At 45.0% G+C, this 21231-nt stretch overlaps 2 protein-coding genes across 3 annotated transcripts in view; one reads left to right on the plus strand and one right to left on the minus strand.

Moving 5' to 3' along the window:
• Positions 1-2367, minus strand: part of CFAP54 (cilia and flagella associated protein 54) — a 109403-nt gene extending 107036 nt beyond the window's left edge. For both annotated transcript variants that reach the window (XM_081878172.1, XM_081878171.1), the window contains exon 1: positions 2106-2367. In XM_081878172.1, the coding sequence (XP_081734298.1) occupies positions 2106-2311 (206 nt within the window). In that variant the 5' untranslated portion in view covers positions 2312-2367. The remainder of the gene's footprint in view (positions 1-2105) is intronic.
• Positions 2368-19512: 17145 nt separating this feature from the next.
• CDK17 (cyclin dependent kinase 17) overlaps positions 19513-21231 on the plus strand; it is a 68774-nt gene continuing 67055 nt past the window's right edge. The window contains exon 1 of the mRNA XM_081878278.1: positions 19513-19623. The gene's annotated coding sequence lies outside the window, so the exon portion shown is untranslated. The remainder of the gene's footprint in view (positions 19624-21231) is intronic.

Genomic DNA, 21231 nt, shown 5'->3' on the forward strand with positions numbered 1-21231 from the left:
GGTTTCCCCAGCCACTCTGGGCGGCTTCCAGCAGAATATTAAAATACAATGATTCATCAAATATTAAAAGCTTCCCTAAACAGGGCTACCTTCAGATGTCTTCTAAAAGTCTGATAGTTGTTTATTTCTTTGACATCTGATGGGAGGGCATTCCATAGGGCAAGACGCCACTAGTGAGAAGGCCCTCTGCCTGGTTCCCTGTAACTTTGCTACTCGCAGCGAGGGAACCATCAGAAGGCCCTCGGCACTGGACCTCAGTGTCCGGGCAGAACGATGGGGGTGGAGACACTCCTTCAGGTATAATGGGCCGAGGCCGTTTAGGGCTTTAAAGGGCACTTTGAATTGTGCCCGGAAACGTACTGGGAGCCAATTCCGGGCACTTTGAATTGTGCTGGAAACGTACTGGGAGCCAATGTAGGTCTTTCAAGACCGGTGTTATATGGTCTCGGCGGCCACTCACAGTCACCAGTCTAGCTGCCGCATACTGGGTTAGTTGTAATTTCACATTGCAGTAGTCCAAGCGGGAGATAACCAAAGCATGCACCACTCTGGCAAGACAGTCCACGGGCAGGTAGGGTCTCAGCTTGCATACCAGATGGAGCTGGTAGACAGCTGCCCTGGAAACAGAATTGACCTGCGCCTCCATGGACAGCTGTGAGTCCAAAATGAATCCCCAGCTGCGCACCTGGTCCTTCAGGGGCACAGTTACCCCATTCAGGACCCACCCGCCCTCTGTCCCTCAGAAACAGTACTTCTGTCTTGTCAAGATTCAGCCTCAATCTGTTAGCTGCCATCCATCCTCCAACCGCCTCCAGATACTCACACAGGACCTTCACTGCCTTCACTGGTTCCGATTTAAAAGAGAGGTAGAGCTGGGTATGCCTCTGAAAACCAGTTTCTAGGGATCATAAGCAGGAAAGCACTATGGAGCTTATTTCCTGCTTGCGGGCTTCCCATAGGTGTCAAGATGTCCGCTGTGAGAACAGAATGCTGGACTAGATAGGCGTTTGCCTGATCCAGCAGAGACCTTCTTACGTTCTTAATAACTTTCTCCTTCCTATTATCCTCCTTGCATTAAAAAAAAATAAATTGGTAATTGTGCCTGTGCTCCCACTTTTCACCCCATGGTTCATATGGTGGGTGAAAGCCTGCTAGCACAACTAAGGGTCAAAGAACTGCAGCGAGAGGAAAGCATTATTTCTGCTTTTCCCTAGCACTTATTTTGGCTGCACCTAGTCCTTTTTAGTGCAAGGATAGTACAATGCTAAAGGGGAAGAAGGATATGCAGTTGGATAATGGCTCCAACTTTGGATCTAGAGTCTTTATAAAGAGGTGAACAGGCAGAGGGCCTTCTCGGTAGTGGTGCCCACCCTGCGGAACGCCCTCCCATCAGATGTCAAGGAAATAAACAACTACAGTGGTACCTCGGGTTACATACGCTTCAGGTTACAGACTCCCCTAACCCAGAAATAGTGTGTCAGACTAAGAACTTTGCTTCAGGATGAGAACAGAAATCGTGCTCCGGCGGTGCGGCAGCAGCAGGAGGCCCCATTAGCTAAAGTGGTGCTTCAGGTTAAGAACATTTTCAGGTTAAGAACGGACCTCCGGAACGAATTAAGTATGTAACCAGAGGTACCACTGTATCTGACTTTTAGAAGACATCTGAAGGCAGCCCTATTTAGGGAAGTTTTTAACGTTTGATGTTTTATTGTGTTCTTAATATTCTGTTGGGAGCTGCCCAAAGTGGCTGGGGAAACTCAGCCATACATAATAAATTGTTGTTGTTATTGTTATAATAATTAATATAATAATTAAGCTACAGGTGTCAGCTACAAGTGAGGCACCTGGATACTACACAGTGCCACCTTCATGGCGGTCAGAGGGCATGTGCCCAATGAGGGACAGAGTGCTTAACGTCTCAGAAGAGTCCAGGCTACCCCCCTGCAACTTCTGTGAACTTATATACTGTTATGTGCAAGCAGATCGTGAGATATTTTACAGCAAAAAAGGAAGCACGGTGGAGAAAGAGGGCGCAGGCGAAAGAGAGGGAGCGGGACGAGCGGCGCGCCCTTCCCCGCCAGCCCCGTCCCCAGCCTCCGCTTTACCCCAGCCTGTGCAGCTCCTGCTGCCTGGAGCCCGAGGCCCCCGAGGCCTTCGCTTCCCGCTGGCGCCGAAAGTAGCCCAGGCAAGCGCTCAGGTCCTTCTCGAAGCTGTCCACCACCGGATTCCCCGGCTCCACGGGCCCGTAGAAAATGGCGGGCTTGGGGGGAGGCAGAGGCGGGGAGCGGCCTCGGGGCCTGGGGGCCTCCATGGCGGGCCGCCCGTCCTCCGCGGCCTGCGCTTTCTTTCAGCCCCGAGAGGCTGCACGCTGGCGGTTGCTAGGAAACGGGGCAACAAGCGCCGGCGGAGCGGGGGAAGAGGAGGAGCGGGGGGAGGCGCGGGAGTTGCGCCAGGAGGGGCTCGCGCTCCTTTTGTCTCCCCGCGAGCTCCTGCGTTTCTCTTCTTCCTCTTCCTCCTCCTCCTCATTGCCGTACTTGTCTGTGGTGCGAGGGAAGCGCGGGTGGCCCGGTTCTTTGGGACCTTGGTTTTGTTTTGTTTTGTTTTGTTTTGTGTCGCCTGGTTTGCAGAAGAGGACTTGGTTTTAGCAGATGGCGGGAAAACGCTCTGTGTAAAAATCAACGGTGCTGTCGGAAGGAGCGCTTAGCCCTCGACATGATGCTGGGTTTCATAGGTTGCCTTTATTGACAAATGCGGATATTGGAATATGCATGCAATAAAATGTTACAGTATGCCTTCGACTCCTAACAGCAGCACCTCCGTTCACAGGGCCAGCCATGCTCCATGCTACGCCTCCTACCATTTTCGTGCCCCCCCCCCCTTTTCCCGACAGATACTAAACATTCAGTAGCATGCTGAACATGCATAGTTCTCGCTGGGTTGTGTTTTGTTTAGTGGTTTGTTTGTTTTTTTGGTGGGGGGTACAGTTGCCCCGGTTTTTCTTTTTAAAAAGACTTGGCACTTCTGCAAGCCTCGGAATTCCCAAAGTGCGATGATAACCTCTCTCTCGTTCCTTAGTGGCCCTGTTTGGGCTGGGATCCTTTTGATGCTTACCAGTAACTGCCCAATATTGGTATTAGGGTGACAGAGTAGAGAGAGAGTACAGTGATATGAGAACCAAATGTAATAAATAATTTATTTTGTGCTTCTATCCTGTACTTTAACTTGTGAACTGCCCTGACATCTTCAGATGAAGGGTGGTATATAAATATATAAGCTCTCTCATTGGCTTTGTTGATAAATCTAAAAGCTGTAGAATTGCGAGATTCGCTGCTCAAAATGTTCCTGGCTGTTCAGTCTGCATAACTGGAGCAGAAATAGGTGGGGGAAACCCCGGAGGCATATTGTGTGTTTCTCCTGCGGAATCAAAGCAAATCTAGACTCATAAGTCTCTGGGTGGAATATTGCTTGTGAACCATATGCAAACGCTTCTGATCTCCTTAGAGGAGTAGCATGGAAATGTGAACAGTAATTAGAAAACCAGTAAATAAAATGTCATTTTACCAAACCACAGTAACCACAAGGGACACTCACGGGTTACTCATAGGATCAGGGTTCACACCACGTGATTTTGGCAACACATGCACAAATCCTGTACTGTATGTGTTGTGCAACGAAGTGACCCAGTGTTATACTGAGTTCTCACTTATTTCCAGACCCCCAAAGTGGTGGAGATGCATGAACTGACTGAGCCCCAATCTTACTTGCTACTATTATACATTGTAGCCAAAGTCAGGAATAATGAATAAGAATAAGAATCCTACTTGAAACATATGTGTCTTATACTGTATTTTAATCCATGTTAGAATTCGTATGATTTCTGTGTTTTATTTCGTTTTTAACAGGACTGTGATTGTATACTTTGATTTGAACTGGCAATGTTTTAAAGATTAACAAAGGCTTTCCCCCAGTTCGTTTACCTTGCTGAGTGTCCTCCCCACATGATTATTTCATTACATACCATCTTGGGTAACCCTGGTAGAAAGAGTCCAGAAATTTATAAAATTAATGATCAGATCATTAAGCATAGTAAGGGGAACCTAATGCTCAGAGCCATTATTCTTTAGTGGATGTGATTGGTTCAAATTCCAGCAGAACCACAGAACACCGCAGAAGTAGGTTGAACAGATTTGATCAACAGTCATGCACTGTTGCTTCAAAATGTAGTGCATAGTGTCCTTCAGATGTATTATACTTGAGTTCCCATTGCCCTTGATCATTGGGCATGCTCCCTGAGTCTGATGAGAGTTCCTTCCTTAGTACATTTATATCCAAGAAGCCGGCAAATATGTTCCTTCCCCCTCTATTTTATATTCATAACAACCCTGTACAGTAAGTTAGCTTGAGAGATAAGTTACCCAGTAAGCTGCATGGCCAAAGGGCAGTTTGATTCTTGGTATTCCCGGTCCAACAGCATATTCACCACACCACAGTGGCTCTCCCTGGTTCTTGGAGTCCAGCAACACCTGCAGGGGCACAAGTTCCCTATGCATGAAGTTTAACCTACCATCAATTTCATTAAGCATGTCCTAATAACCCAGAGAATGAATCCGATGCACAGGAACCTGATGGCTAGGAACATATCTTTGGGACAGGAACCACAACAAATCCAAAGCTTCAGAATGTATTATGGCATAGTTTTCAGCTTCATTTATCTTTCACAACAGCTTATGAAAAGTGACTGAGCAAATCTGTGCAATAGTCATTGTAATGCACTTCACACAGCGTCCGTGCACCTACTCACTTGATGTATACACTAAATGACATCAATTCAGTTCAGAGAAACAATTGCAGATTCAAGGAAGAAATTAGGCCTCGAGCCTCTGCTTAGAATGTGTCTTGTCAGCCAAAGCTGCCAGTATAATATTTTCCAGTTATTTATTTCAAAAAGCATTGACTGTGAAGGAACTTTTACTAAAAACATAGTTTGAATTGTTTCAAGAAATTAGCATGCACTGTATTTTAATTAAAATATTTCTGATTAAAATAGTTTCTGTAGTCTTTCCCCCTAAGATATTTGTATATATAATTTTGCATAGTTATTTTATTTATTAAGGAATTTCTTAATTAATCACCCATCCCCCAAAATGGTCAAAGCAGTTTGCAAAAAATAAGGTAATTTAAAAGCATAATACATAATAAACCAACATATTAAATTTGTTCTTATAAATTACACAAGTATAATTAAAAATGCAATTGACATGACTTAGCTCATTAGCCACAGAAGGTCCAGCAAAAAAAAGGTGGGTTTTTACCTGGTGTCTGAACAAATACAATGTTGTGGGAGGGGTTATTACACAGATGTGGGGCCAAGTCATTTAATTCAAGAACCACTGGGATTGCTTCTTCTGTTGATCTTGATACACAGGCAGGTCGGTATGCGAGAAGGAGTTCTCTCATATTTGTGCTCCAAGCCATTCAGAGCTTTAAATCTCAACTTTACCACCTTTAATTGGACCCAGAAGATAACCGGTAACCAGTTCATCTCTTTGAGAATAGCAGTTACATGTGATTGGATCGCTGCTCCCTGACCTCCACACTCTACTAACTGCAACTTCTGTATGATCTTTAAGGGCATTACAGTAGTCCACCCTAAAGGTTACCAGAGCATGGATAATTGTACCCAGCACATCTGTATCCAGAAAAGATTGTGGATGGTCCAAAAATACTCAAGGAGCACAGCTTCATTAGCATCAGATTCATTTATGTTTGTGTACACATAGGGGATGTTAATGGGGGAGGGGAGTCCTTACCCTATGCAAAGGTTTCCACACCTGGCTTGAGATGAATTTAGGAACAGCTTACGGACCCCAAATCAGTGTGAATATGGTTTGAGAAACAAGTTAATGATGCATATGTATTTTGGATAAAGCTGTGTGAGCATGGCTTAAGAACTGGAAATGCAAAGTGCACAGTAAACAGGAGCGTGAACACAGCCTTAGTCGTAATGTCTTCAGAAGCCACAAGTAATTTTAAATCTAATTTATTGGTTAATGTGTTCAGTTAATTGATTAATTGTTCAATTGGATTATCTTCCAGCTGAAGATAATCAAAACAGAAATAAAATGTTTATCGTTAATTGCTCTTCTGAGTCATTATTTTCCCATTGTTTTAAGTTATTGTCGCTTTTCTTATAGAGCTCTCATACTTCTCAACCACAGGAGAAGTTTGCTGGGGAGTAAATGTGTACTACAAACAAGCCCATCGTGTGTGGCTTTGCAAGCAGCTCAGTAAGCTCAGAAGAAAGAAGGTATGAACATGTGAGGTAGGCTAGTACTGTGGGATGGGTTTTAATGGGTAGGAGAGGATATGTTAATTGCAATTTATCCCTCCAGGCACACACATGTGTGGGTTGAACAGTGTTTCAAAAACCCATCTTGGCTGCAAAATTAAAAGCATAGGAATTAAGCTGTAAAGTCATGTTTTGAGCGAGTCCAGCTATGAAGTAAGATGGCTCTCCTTTTCTTGTCCTGCTTAATAAGGAATCAGGCAACAGCCTGGGAAGTAAGTTTAAAAATATAATTTACTTCTGGCATCTGAGCTGGAGCAAACACAAGGCACATCTGCTTCAAAACTCTGGTCAAAGGAAGACCAAGAGGAACAGGAAGTACTATATGCTCCTTCCTCTCCAGGAGAGCAGGGGAAATGACACCACACAGAGCCCTCTCTACCAATTGTATTTCTGTGGTCTGAATATCTGCCTATCACCAATATAGCTCTGTGGTGCTAGCCCCTTCTCATGCTAACTAGCAAGAATATGCATTGGTTAGGTTTGGCTGCTAATCTTCCACAAATACAACTTGTGAACTCCACCTCCATCATTCTGGCCGGACACTGAGGTCCAGCGCCGAGGGCCTTCTGGCGGTTCCCTCGCTACGAGAAGCCAAGTTACAGGGAACCAGGCAGAGGGCCTTCTTGGTAGTGGCACCCGCCTTGTGGAACACCCTCCCACCAGATGTCAAAGAGAAAAATAACTACCAAACTTTTAGAATAAATCTGAAGGCAGCCCTGTTTAGGGAAGCTTTTAATGTTGAATAGGTTATTGTATTTTAGTGTTTTGTTGGAAGCCGCCCAGAGTGGCTGGAGAAACCCAGCCAGATGGGCGGGGTATAAATAAAAAAATGTTGTTGTTGTTGTTGTTACTGCAAAGCTGAACACATTCCAACATCCATGTATTGTGGATCACTAGGTACATTCACCTTCCTCCACATCGAATGTTTGTGGTTCTGTGCAAGCGAGAAGTTGTTCAGGCTTTCTGTAAGTTGTATTGCATGGTTCTTTCGGGAAAGGACTATAGTTCAGGGGCAGAGCTTCTGCTTTGCCTGCAAAAAGTTCCAGGTTCAATCCCTGGCATCACTAGGTAGGGCTGGGAGATCCTTAAGATCTGACATCCTTGAGAGTCACTGCCAGCAGTGGACTGTTTCGATGTAAACGTCCTATGCTCTTGCAACAGAAGGAGAAAAGCTGCCCAGAGTATAGCCTAGGTGTCAATGGAAAGTTCCGTCCCTAGGATGCACCCTGTAGCTTTTAAATAATGCAAAGGATTTATCGGAGATAATCATCTTTTTACCGTCTTTTGCTATCAGCAGGGCCGGTTGGGTGTCCTTGTGCTCTAAAGGTGTGGATGGCGTAATCAAGCCTTCACTTATTCGTTTATGAGCTGGTGGATGTAGCTCAGCATGCATATTGAAACCATATGATTCTATAAAAGGCATAAGTAGGAAGGCACGCAGCAGCTCCTAACAAAGGTAGATGAATGTGCAGGCAGCTTCCCACAGGAATGCTCACAAGCCTCTTTGGCAGCAGCAGGCAGCCAATTGCCTGTGGAACACGACATATAAGGCTGCAGAGAAAGATTGGGGATGGAGGAGTGGGCTGAGCCGCAGTGCTCTTCAATCAGCCCCTCTAATATGACAGGGCTGAAAGCAAGCTTCAGAAAGGCCTGCTTCCCCTCCCTGCCACTTACATAGGATGACACAGATGGAAGCTCATCCTTGCTCTTTAACATCCCTTTCATATACAGCAAAAAGCGGGGAAACCCACTGATGTTCAGCCTGTTGCTGTACAGTGGTACCTCAGGTTAAGTACTTAATTCATTCCGGAGGTCCGTACTTAACCTGAAACTGTTTTTAACCTGAAGCACCACTTTAGCTAATGGGGCCTCCTGCTGCTGCCGTGCCGCCGGAGCACAATTTCTGTTCTCATCCTGAAGCAAAGTTCTTAACCTGAGGTAATATTTCTGGGTTAGTGGAGTCTGTAACCTGAAGCGTATGTTCGGCTGACTGACCGAACCCAAAGGGTGCTCATCGATGGTTCCTCTTCATCCTGGAGAAGAGTGACTAGTGGGGTGCCACAGGGTTCTGTCTTGGGCCCGGTCTTATTCAACATCTTTATCAAGGACTTGGATGATGGACTCAAGGGCATCCTGATCAAATTTGCAGATGACACCAAACTGGGAGGGGTGGCTAACACCCCAGAGGACAGGATCACACTTCAAAACGAACTTGACAGATTAGAGAACTGGGCCAAAACAAACAAGATGAATTTTAACAGGGAGAAATGTAAAGTATTGCACTTGAGCAAAAAAAAATGAGAGACACAAATACAAGATGGGTGACACCTGGCTTGAGAGCAGTACATGTGAAAAGGATCTAGGAGTCTTGGTTGACCACAAACTTGACATGAGCCAACAGTGTGACGCGGCAGCTAAAAAAGCCAATGCAATTCTGGGCTGCATCAATAGGAGTATAGCATCTAGATCAAGGGAAGTAATAGTGCCACGGTATTCTGCTCTGGTCAGACCTAACCTGGAGTACTGTGTCCAGTTCTGGGCACCACAGTTCAAGAAGGACACTGACAAACTGGAACGTGTCCAGAGGAGGGCAACCAAAATGGTCAAAGGCCTGGAAATTATGCCTTATGAGGAACGGCTAAGGGAGCTGGGCATGTTTAGCCTGGAGAAGAAGAGGTTAAGGGGTGATATGATTGCCATGTTCAAATATATAAAAGGATGTCACATAGAGGAGGGAGAAAGGTTGTTTTCTCCTGCTCCAGAGAAGCGGACATGGAGCAATGGTTCCAAACTAAAAAGAAAGAAGATTCCACCTAAACATTAGGAAGAACTTCCTGACAGTAAGAGCTGTTCGACAGTGGAATTTGCTGCCAAGGAGTGTGGTGGAGTCTCCTTCTTTGGAGGTCTTTAAGCAGAGGCTTGACAACCATATGTCAGGAGTGATCTGATGGTGTTTCCTGCTTGGCAGGGGGTTGGGCTCAATGGCCCTTGTGGTCTCTTCCAACTCTATGATTCTATGATTCTATGATTCTATGTAACCTGAAGCGTATGTAACCCGAGGTACCACTGTACTTGCAGTTAAGCTGCAATGGAACAAACTTATGCCACAATGTAAAACAGACATATGACTACCTAAAGCAAGAATGGCCCTCCAGATGTTGCTGGAGTATAATTCCCATCACATCTGGCCATTGCTGATGAGGGCTGGGGCTGATGGGAGTTGGAGTCCAACAACATCTGGAAGGTCACACAGTCCCTGCCTCTGTCCTAAAAACTATCCCCTCTGACTTATAAAGCGTTTCCCCTATTCTCAGATGCTGGTTGTAGTTGCTAATCAGTGAGGGAAAGGTACTCATGCTCAAACTCAAATGAACTCTGTTATGAAGTGATACTTTGTATGTTTCAGAGCTGGGTGTTAGCACTTAATCATGATTCCGAGGCTACTATCTTAAAGTCTTGATTCTAAATTAAGAGTCTCAGCAAGGTAAGTGCCAGCATATCCTTTTCCAGCATATCCTTGCAGACCAAAGAGACTAGGGCTGTATACACACCCTAGTTTCAAAGTACATTCCTCCCTGCAAAGAATGATGAGACCTGTACAGTGGTACCTCTGGATACGAATGGGATTCGTTCCAGAGCCCTGTTCGCATCCAGAAGCCAATGCAACCCACGTCTGCGCGGGTCGTGATGTGCCGCTTCCGCGCATGCACGAGATGTCATTTTGACCATCTGCGCATGTGTGAGCGGCAAAACCTGGAAGTAACGCGTTCTGTTACTTCCAGGTCGCCACGGAGCACAACCCGAAAGCACTCAGCCTGAAGCAACTTCAACCCAAGGTATGACTGTAGTTGGTTAAGAGTGCTTGAAATTGCAGCTCTTTTAGGGCTAAGCTACAGTTCCCAGGATTCCTTGGCAGGGGAAATATGCTTTAAATGCAGTGCTATTTTTCTAGAAGAAGAGGTGCCAGAATTCACCATGAACATCTCCCTTGTTCTCTTATAATGGCAATGGTGCCCACCTGAGAGATGCCAGAATTACATTCCGGTGAGTTCCAACTGAAATAAATGTATGACGTGCATGTAGCCTACATGATTTTTAAATGTCAAATCTAAGTGGCCTTTTGCTGTCCAACATATCATCACAGCTCCAAGGACAAAAATGGGGAGTAATGAGGGGAGGGGACGGACTCAATAAAAGCAAATTAAAGCTTTTATTTTCCACGCAGTTTTCTTAATGTCACTAGGTTGCAACACACATACTGCTGTCACCGCATCCCACACACTTTCTGTTGCTAAGTGCTTTATACTGCTCCAGTATATTAATTCTGAATCTCTCTGTGTTCCCAAAAGGTTGCTTGTGAGAAAAGGAACCTTCCCCTGGAGGAGCAAAGGGTTACATACAGCCAGGCAGGGACTAACCAGCATCTCTAATTGGCTCATCAGTCTCTAGAGCTCAGGGCATATGGACAGGACAAACCTTGTATAAAGGAGAAGCTGTAGCCTGGCTGATAAGGGTTAAGAAAAAAGAAAAAGGCAGAGGAGAAAGTTCTGTCTTATAGCCAGCTCTGAGCCAGCTTGGCACAGTCAATCCATGCCTACAATAGGCCCAGTGTTGGAACACTTTTTTTTTTTCCCTCTGCAGTTTTGGTAGATTTACATGCCCACTCTGATTCTCTAAATTCATCATGGATTCCTAAATATATACTCATCCCGGATGCTTTCCTACATGACGATCCCTTGACCACAATAGCTGGGTTAGTTTTTTCTAGCTATCCTATTAATAATAAACTAAATCTTTTACTCAGCTAGGATTTTGTACACCACAATAAATAATATTAACATTGGGGCCCATTTCTTGATTTGCTCTTTTCCTGCATTCGTCAAAGCTAACATTTAGAGACTTCTGCATCGGCTTGCTGGATGTTGTTGGACCAAAACTTAGAGCAACCATCCAGCCAATTCTGCAGTGGGAATAAGGGGGCAAATTCAAACGGTCCGTGCCTATGTGCCACCTTGCATGTCAATGTCTGGGAATGTTGTCTTGGTTGTCAGCAAGGATTGAGGAGTCAGTTAATGATTGCATAAGAAAGCTGACGTTGATATAGTAACAAGAGAGAGAGAGAGTGCATCAAAAAATAATGAGATATAAATTAAGAACATTATAGAAAGTACACCAAACTTTTTCTTTGTTTGTATACTAATCAGTTCAACCTATCATTGCTCTTTTAATAAGCAACCAGCATTTGGAAGGACCAGGCTCTCTGTGTTTTTACATGCTGGCAACAGCTTCAAAAACAGACAGAAGGGCACATATTGTACAGTACTAGCTACAAATGAACATTTAAGAAGACTGGATGTGTAGCAGAGAGGAAAACAGCTCCCACTTCCTTGAGTTCCTGATTCTGAAGCCTTGAATATCAATAAATGTAAATTTGGATAAGATATGTATTATATGAGAAAAATTGTTGTTATTGGAAAAAATCAAAAATACAATATTATAGAAAAACGTTCCCTTAATACAGGTACTCAATACTTGGACCTCTGCTCCCACTGATGCACAGCAATGTATACCACTCTGTGCCACTACTCCTTCCCCTTGCTCCCACTGACTTTCCCCCTATATGCCTCATTTTCTCTGATTTCACCTTTCTATTGCATTATCCAACAGTACAGTTACGCAACCAGAACTAGGGAAGAATGAAATGACTGCAAGACAGTAAAGATGCAATTCAGATCCAAATAATGCTGTCCCAAATTGTCATGAGATGATAGTCCTTGTTGTTTACATTAATTAAAAAATAATGTTGTGTTTGAAAGGGAGATAGCCACAACAAAAGTCCATAATGAGTGTGTGGTTCCGCTTTTGGGCCAGATAATCTTTGGTGGGTCCCCCCCCCCCCAAAGTTACATTGGTTTATGATTTGCAAAAGAATCAACGCCCATGAATATGCAAGTGTAATAAATAATTTAATTGAGTTAAACCAAAATAGAGCTGGCACAATATTTTCAGACAAAGGCTCTGCATCTTTAACAGCTATGGCAAGCACAAAATTCTACAGGTGTAGCTTTTCCAACTATATAGTGATAGGTAAATCTGCACCTACTGAATTACTCCCCATCATTATCACAAAGCTATTAAAAGCAAAGAGCTTCCGTCAGACAAAGTACTACATTTTTGTTCTGAGCACAGAAGAAAAATAATAGACAAGTTGAAGTGGTTTTTGGTTATAAAGTTTTATGCTGCACATCTAAATAAAAGTTGGTGTGAGTTGTCATTCTAAACAGCTGCAGAGCACCAGGTTGACAAAAGCTGCTAGGCCATATATATAAAATACAATTGAAAGGCAGGAAGGATGCCTCTGACCATTTGCAGCCTACGTTTATATTATCAGTGGAAGCCACAACTAATATTTAATATCTGCTATTTAAACTTGGGCTTAAAATTATTGTATGCACTGATGCATTCCATCACACACCTCCTTCAATCTATTATTGGCATGTTACTAAGATACAGCTGTTTCTATAGAGAATTTGCCTGCAACAGTAGCAGGCATATTGAACAACTACCCTTTGAGGAAAGAACAACTAGCTGAAATGTAAATGAACGCCAAGACTGAAAAATATTCAAAATTCCTATGTGGTGGCATCACGTGTCAAGGATGCCTGATTTATTTATTCATTTATTTATTTGTCCTGAGACATAGGTTAATAAAGACTTTGAATTTTTTTTTGTTCCTGTCCGTATTTATTACAGTACTTTTTCCCTTTAATTTCTCGAATCCACATAATGCATTCAGTGTTTCCCCATATATTGTTCCAAATTTTCTGTGTGTATAATACGGAAACTGAAAATTCTTCAAAAGTATATTAATAGAAAGTCATAATGAATTTAATTTATTAATTTTAAAACATTTATAAACCACCTAGCATAAATGGTTTATAAATGTACGCTTGTGGTTATGAGTGAGACAACAATGTAATTTTAAAGATGTTCTGAACCATAGGAAGTGAAGAGCAGAGATGCATGTTCAAAACCATAAATAAACATGGGACTGTAGGACCCTCAGGGATGGAGGCTACCTCTTCATCATAAATAAGCATGAAGCAGCAGCACAAGTAGGCTTCAGTGCTTTCTGGCAGTAAGTATTTGTTGCAAGGCTGCTACAGTAACTCCCGACAGTCCAGTGTCCTATATATTACTCTCTTTTTGCTGTTGCCTCCACTAGACCTCAGGGCTCCAAACTTGTCCTATTCCGGTCACTGCATATATGCCATATATTTAAAGCACACCCCCACCCCTGCGCAAAGAATGGGCACTAAAGTTTACCCACCTCAAAGCTAAAATTCCCATCACCCGTAACAAATTACTGTACAGTTTCCAGGATTCTTGGTGGTAGTGGTGGGTAACGTGCTTTAAAGGTATGGTGTGCGCGCACATAGTCAAGCACCTCAGCTCCTTAGCCATCAGTCTCCGGGCTCCTTCTCTTCCCCATTCCACTTCCACCCCTTCCACCTCTCACTATTTCTTTCTTCCTCCCTCTCTCCCCTTTCCTTCCTGCCCTCTCCTCCAGGATCACAACCCCACTCACACACAAGTATCTCTGCATGGCTACAACCTGCCTCGACTTGTCACCTGACCCACTGTCATAGGGACCATGTGGCAAGTTGGAACAGGATACAGCCACCCAGAGACATAGGTTTTACACTCCCTGGGCAACCTCAGCTCTGCCAGGTCTCTCCTTGGCAGTGAATGCTCTGGCAGGTTTTGGCAGCCTGTTTCACAGCAACACATAACATTGTTTACTTACCTTCTCATTATATTTTCATCCCGCACTTCCTCAAAGGATTTGAGTGTTGTGTATATATATGGTCTCCTGTCAGGAGTACATGCAGGAGCCAGGTCCTGTGACCAGTAGGGCTTCGCAGAACTGGGGCCTTCCTAAGTTTGTTCTGGAGAGGCAAGGCGCGGCCGCACAGGTGAGGCCGCTTGGTAACCCACAGCACCTGGTGGCAAGAGCCAGGAAGGGATATAAGGTCAGCATTTTCCTTTGGCTCATTGCCACAGCAACTCGTTTCCTGCCTTGCTGCATTTGGCTTCTTGTTTTTTTGACCCTCAGACCCTTGACTTCATGACTCCTTGCTTCTCGACCCTCAGACCTTTGACTTCATGACTCCCTGCTTCCTTACCCTCGGAACCCTGGCTTCTGGACTCTCATTCCTGCTCCCACCCCGCCATTTTGCCCCCAGTCCCAACGTCCTCAGCCGGCCCTTTGATCGCCCATAGACCTCTCCACCACGATAATCAGGAGGGAGATTATGTTGAGATGGCTGATGGGTTGCTTACCCAGAATTGGGGGTGGGTGACAGTTGCGGCCTGGTGCAGAGGCCCCCTCCTCCTTGCAGCAGGTTTTGGCCTTGGTTAGAGCTGCCATATGTCCAGAATATGGCGGACGTAAACTGTGTCGAGGCAGAAATAGCTGAAAATCTGGATGTATGGCAACCCATGTTGGAAGTCTATATTTTGGCCCCCAAAATAAAAGCTCAACAACTTTTGTGTCTGGATTTTCACTTTTTGAAATATGGCAACCCTAGCCAGCAAATATTTTAAATTTGCATTGGCCAATAGAGGCCATGGAGGGTGCGAAGCTTCAGTGGCAGACCAGAGTGATGAAGTCTTCACTCTGATCAACTGCTGGTATATTTAAGCGGGCTGCATTGGGCTGAACACTTAGTCTAGTTTCTGAGGGTGGTGTGAGTTGATATATCACCTCCACCCTTGAGCAGGTGCAATATCTCAGGGTACCCTGGTAAAGGGGTCTGGGTGGAAGTTTCTGTCCTGGAAATGGGGGGGGGGAGCACAGGGTCACCATGGCATTTTCATCCCAGCAGACAAGAGCATCAGTTGCAAACCAAAGGAAAATGGATGCCATTAATTTGGTATTGAACTCTATACAGTAACTACAGTACAGGAGAAAATACCAATTCAACACTGCAAATATGTAGACGCAGTAGAAAGAAATGTAAAAGACCCTAAATATGTTATAAAACAGCACCCTAAATATGTTATAAAACAGCTTATTTTATTTTGCTAATGCATCTAATGACTGTTTTCATTTAAGCAATGCATTTATGGGAATGCATTTAACAATTTTTGGAGAATGTTTTTAGCTAAGTTAAAGAAGAAATAAAATTACAAAGCTCTTGGGAAAGAGACGAGAAAGTGTCTAAATGTTATTGCCAACTCCAGATATTAACAAATGATGTGAGTCTGACACACAGATATTACTAGTTTAATACTGTTAAGTAGAAAATGTGGATTTATTGGAAGCCACCCACTTCCAAACTGACCTACAACAGAACATGAGCTTAGACTCTATGTAAGTCTAGCACCAATGAGACATACAAAACTGTTCCTCAGCCTTTCCCTTAGAAGTCTGAGACACACTGCCTTGCAGGCATTTACTATTCCTTGTAAATGCTTCAGAATACATCCTAATGAAAGGCACTGTGTTTGGAGCACTGAACTTTAGCCAATAAAATAAAAGGAAAGAGCACACAAGCAACAAAAAACAATATTTGTCTTGCAGACAAGGCAGTGTTCCAAGTTCCCCATTCAGTTCAACTTGTGCCAATGACCGGGATGTAGGTATTTTAGGAATTGCATTTCAGATAGGAAGGATAAATTTATTTCGTTTGTATGTGAATGTGAACCTACTTAATCCATATTTGCTGTACATAAATGCAGCTCTCCTTCAAAAGTAGCACTTCTATGAACTTTGTGATGCCATACTCCAACCAAAAAATGTGTACACAACTGCCTATATGAAGGGAAAGGGCCTAACTTCAGCAGAAGAAGGTGGAAGCCCAAGTGTTTTGCTATTAAAAAGTTAATTTCTGTTTTGAAAATTACTGTAATAGATCCATGATTTTAGTAATGAACTATTTGTTTGAAGTACTGTTTGAAGCATTAAAATGTTTTAAAAGCATTATATTAGGAAAAAATTGCACACAAAAATGCATATCCTTGAAGAAATGAACGTCAAAATACAGACACACTTTTGCACAGACATTTTGTTAAAAAAAAGTCAAGGCAAACTCATTGGAAGATTGGAAGAATAAGAAGCAGAGAAACTGAAACTGAAACTGGCAAATTAGAGACTTCCTAATTTCAGATGTTTATCTGAACTGCCTGACCTTACCATAGTGTTGCTGAGAATACAAAGTGAGGGTGGGGAGGTAGGTTTGTGAAATGGTAGTAAATAATGTGTTGAGAGGTTTGAGACTATGCTTCTCATTCAAACCTCCAAAATAAACACAGAGAAAGAGGTTAGATGACAGCACAAATATAAATGCTGCAGAAAGGCAGGTCAAAGTGCAAAGGGATACAAGTGCAGGATAGTCTCCCCCCACCCCCAATTATTTGATGTCCTAATACTTCAAAATCTTGACAAACTCCTAGAGGTCAGAGAAATCCTGAATGAATTGCAGTTCCATCCAAATAAATATGTCTCTGTGCAATTAGTTATGCTACTGGGACATTTTGTTGCAGCTCCACAGGCAAGTGATCTTATGTGGTTAGTCTTGCTACAGATGCTATGTTCCTATTTTTCTTCCGAATTGGCAACTGGATACGAATGGAATCTCTCTATGTGTCAATTTTATCCTAGTGCCTCATATCGCTGACCTGTTCTAAAAGCTGGAGAAATCCAATCCATCAGGTAACACCCCCCACACACATTGTTTTGTGTCTTCAAAAAAGGTGAAAATGCCACCAACATGCTTATAATGCTCATTTCTGTTGCTTCTTGTCATCAAATACCAAGGAAGCAATCAATACCACTGAATGATGCTATGGGTGTAGCCAGGGGGCTCAGCTGCCCCCCAGATCAAGTAAAACAGTAGAAATACTTAACTTACTGACTAATCATATCGGTTCTGCCCCCCCCCCAAAAGTCCTGCCCCACAACAAAAATCCTGGCTACGCCCATGAACACTGCCTTGGTTTGATAATGGGCTGGATTACAGTGATTAAATTTAAGACAGAGGTGCTGTTGGTAACCAGAAAATCGGATTCAGAGATTGAAATGCAACCTGTTCTGGAAGAGACTGCACTATCACTTTAAGAGCAGGTTCATACTTCATGTGTGCTGCTTGACCCTGAATTCTCAGCTGAGTGGTGGCAACGAGTGCATTTGCACAATTATGTTCAGTGCACCAGCTGCTACTTTTCCTGAGTCAGTCTGATTTGGCGACAGGTATCCATGTCTTGGTCACTTTACATTTAGACTATTGTAACATGCTATAGTCTATGCAAAGTTACCCTTGAAGAACATCTGGAAACTTCACCTGGTGGCAGAAGCAACAACTAGGCACTGTCTAACTGGTGCCTGGTACTCTGATATTGAAAGAAACTGTACTGGTTGCCAATTGTTTTCCAGGCTTAATTCAATGTATTGTTTATAACCTCTATAGCCCTAAACAGATTAGGACCTGGTTATCTAAGGGGTGGCCTATCCATTATTTTCCTATCCAGTTATTAAGATCTGCAGGAGGCCCTTTTGAGGATACCCACCCACACAGAGAAGCATAGATGTGCATGAGTGGTCTTTCTCCCATGTTGCTCTCAAATTGTGGAGTATGCTTCCTCCAGAGCTACAATTGGTCTCCTCTTTCCGCTTTTGGAAAAGGTGTCAAGACACAGCTTTTTAAATTTGACATTTTAAAGATCTTTTTTGTTATGTTTTTGCATGGTGTTTTTAAAAATGTTTTTACTGTTTTTAATCTATTGTACACTGCCATGGTGTTTCACAGAAAAGCAGTATAAAAGTATTTGAAATAAGTAAAATGAGTAGAGTTCTAATAGTTTTTGTAGCATTGTGGTGGAGCTACCTTGCTCCATTTTCGCACTGTGGCAACACCACAGTGTGATGCAGCTGTTGTTGGTACTCTCATGCCATGGTTTGGAGGAACTTCCTGTAGAAATCACAAAAATCAGCAATGAGATATGCTTCTGATCCGTGTTTTTGCCCCACCATGACCACCCAGTGACTTGATTTTCATGGCGTACTCCATGAAGGATGTGAATGACAGCACATTTGAATGCCTTTATGTAAAAACAGTGCCTAGTTACGCCTTGGATCCCTGTGTTTGTGCAACGATGATGCCCCAAAGCCCAGGATCTTTGACAGTGATCCTACATTGCGGAAAACCCGAGCCGATCTATGTTCTTCTGCCAAGGCTGTGTTGCTACAAAACCCAGGCCGTGCAGGAATGTGAGCTGAGAGATTTTGGATTTGTGTGTGTATTAAAAACATACCCATTTCTACCACATCCTGAACTAGAAAACCAATACAGAAAAACATTTGTGGGCACTTAATATGCATAATGCAAAAATAAAAATTTAGAACAAGCCCCCAGATTATTCTCAGCAACAAAATAGGAAGGGAGAAAAGAAGGAAGGAAGGAGCAGCTATTCCCCTCCCCGCCCCGCCCCGGGACAGGTAAGAAGCCTGATGGTAAATAGGCACCGTTGGCCCATAAGCTTCAAGAATAAATAAAACACGGCAGCAGGAGCGTAACCTGAATGCCTCAGCCCTAGCAACGGAGAGGGGAGGGCAGCGAGGAAGCGCCTTCCCTCCGCGTTCGCGTTCACAGTCCCGAGGAGAGAGGCGAGCGGAGAGCGGCGCACCCTCACGGCTCCTCCCGCCGCTGCTCCACGCGCGCCTTGGAGTCGGGCAGGCTTGGCGACGCGGAGCACTGAGGGAGGCCGCGCCTGCAGCTCCCTCGCCGGCCGCTAGCTGTCGCGCTGGCTCCGGTTTGCGCGGCTTGCTGGCGCTCGGCAGAGCTCTCTCCTGCTGCTGCCTCCGTCGCGCTCGCTCCCCATTTGGCGAGCGGAGTCGGCCCAGCAGCATCCGGAGTCGCACCGCGGCGCAGCAAAGGAAGTAGCGCGGCGGCGGCGGCGGCGGCGGCGGCGGTGAGGAGCGAACCCCCGGGGAGCAGCCATGTTGGCTGGCGGGATGCCGTGACTCTCCTGCGCCGGGAAGGGAAGGCGCCCGCGGAGGCCCTCCCGCGGCACCAGGCAGCGCAGCGAACAGGAAGCGGCTCCTGGGCGGCGGCGGCGGCGGCGGCGGTGTTGGCACTGGTGAAGGAGTGCCGAGAAGGAGGCGGCGGCGGCGGCGGCTGCAGCGTGCCCAGAAGGAGGGAGCCGAGGGCAGGGCGAGAGCCGCCCCCAAGTCCCGGAGCGGCAGAGACCCGCTGCTGCTGCTGCTGCTTCTGGTGAGTTGGGGGCGCTCCTCATTGTCTCCGGTGCGCGCGGGTCCAGGGCCTGGCGGGGAGATCAGCGGGGTGGGGAGGCGCCGCGGAGGTGTGGGGCGATGGGGTGAGCAGATCTCGGCCGGGGGCGGGGGAGGGAAGCCCGCCTGGTGGGGCAGAGCCAGCCCCTGTTTTCCCCCCCAGATCCCTGTCTCTCATCCGATCCAAAACACCTACGTCCAGATGCGGAAGGGGGACTTGGGATCTGTGACTTTCTGCCTCTTTCCCTCCACCCCCTCCAGGATGGACGGGGAGAGAGGGATAAAGTCCGGACTGCGACTGCGTGGGAGGGATGGGACGTGGTGGCGATGTTTTGGGGTCTCCTCCCGTGCGCTCGGATCTCCCCAGGAGGGATTTCAGGCTTCGGATTCTCTCTCTCTCTCTCTCCCACCCACCCGATCCCGGGTTCTCCTGCATTTCCGGGCTGCGCATCTTATCTGTCAAGGACTCCCCCAGAGGTGGCTTGGTGGCTTTTGCTGGCGTACGGCTTTTCTGGTGTCGGTGTCAGCTGTGAAAAGCTGTGCAGATAAAGGCAGGAGGGAGTTATCACGACACGGAAGGATTAAGCATTGCTCTCTTCTTTGTGAGTGTTGCGGGGGGGGGGGTGGCAGGGAGGCCGGTGGAAAAGCAGGAGGGAAAAGGTCTGGGTTTTTTTATATATATAGTCTGCCCACTTAGCTTAGGCCCCGTGAACAAAATGGGATGGATGCCCTGATATTGTGCATTTCCTGAGATCCAACTCTCAGGATGGTCGCGGTGTTTGTTTCCTAACCATTGCTCTATATATGATCTCCTGCAGCAGTGGCACATTCTGTCATTCTCTTAACATTCCTCGGGTTCCTCGCCCTTTCCCCCCTTTCTCTCTGTCTCCTCCCACTTCTGTCCCGGAGCGCTTTTTAAATGACAGGATATACGAAACACTTACTGACCCTGAACCTCGGTGACCTCACTCTAGCCAGCAATCCCCCCCCCTTCCTCTCCAGGATCTGTAATGTCACATATTCAGTGTGAGTAAAATACCCTGTTCTGCAAGAACAGTGGAGCCTACTTGGTATGAATCACCATTTGAGATTATGTAGAAAACATCGCACTGTAGGGTTTTTAGAAACGGATTAGCTTCATTCTGCTCTTTGGCTGGCCTTGAGCGCCTGCTTATTCTTTTTATTGTAACAGTTTGGGCAGCAGCAGAGAATGTTCAAGTTCTTTAAAACTCAGTTGGCGTCTTGTTTATATCAGCTGTATGCCAGCGTTCTAAAGACCTGAAGGATAAAGTAAGAGAGAAACTAGAGCCAGATATTTCTATTCAGAATTCTTTCTCCTTATTTGTGTAGTGCACTCAAACTAAAATGAAAGTGTGAGTATGTGTATGCGAATGTGAACATATGCTTGTGCATATTTGAATGTGTATATCTGGAATTATGCATAGATAGCATTCCACTGTTGTAATGAATGTATAATAGATTGATCTGCTGTTCCTTAAAATGGAAAGTTAAGTGCTTTTTAAATGGGTTGTAATCCTTAGCTTTGAGTTGATTTTGTTCCCTGGTATGTTTGCCGTCTTAAAAGGGGCAG

The sequence above is a fragment of the Podarcis erhardii genome (genome assembly GCF_964252035.2).
Source record: "Podarcis erhardii genome assembly, chromosome: 10".
NCBI classification, from domain to species: Eukaryota; Metazoa; Chordata; class Lepidosauria; order Squamata; family Lacertidae; genus Podarcis; species Podarcis erhardii.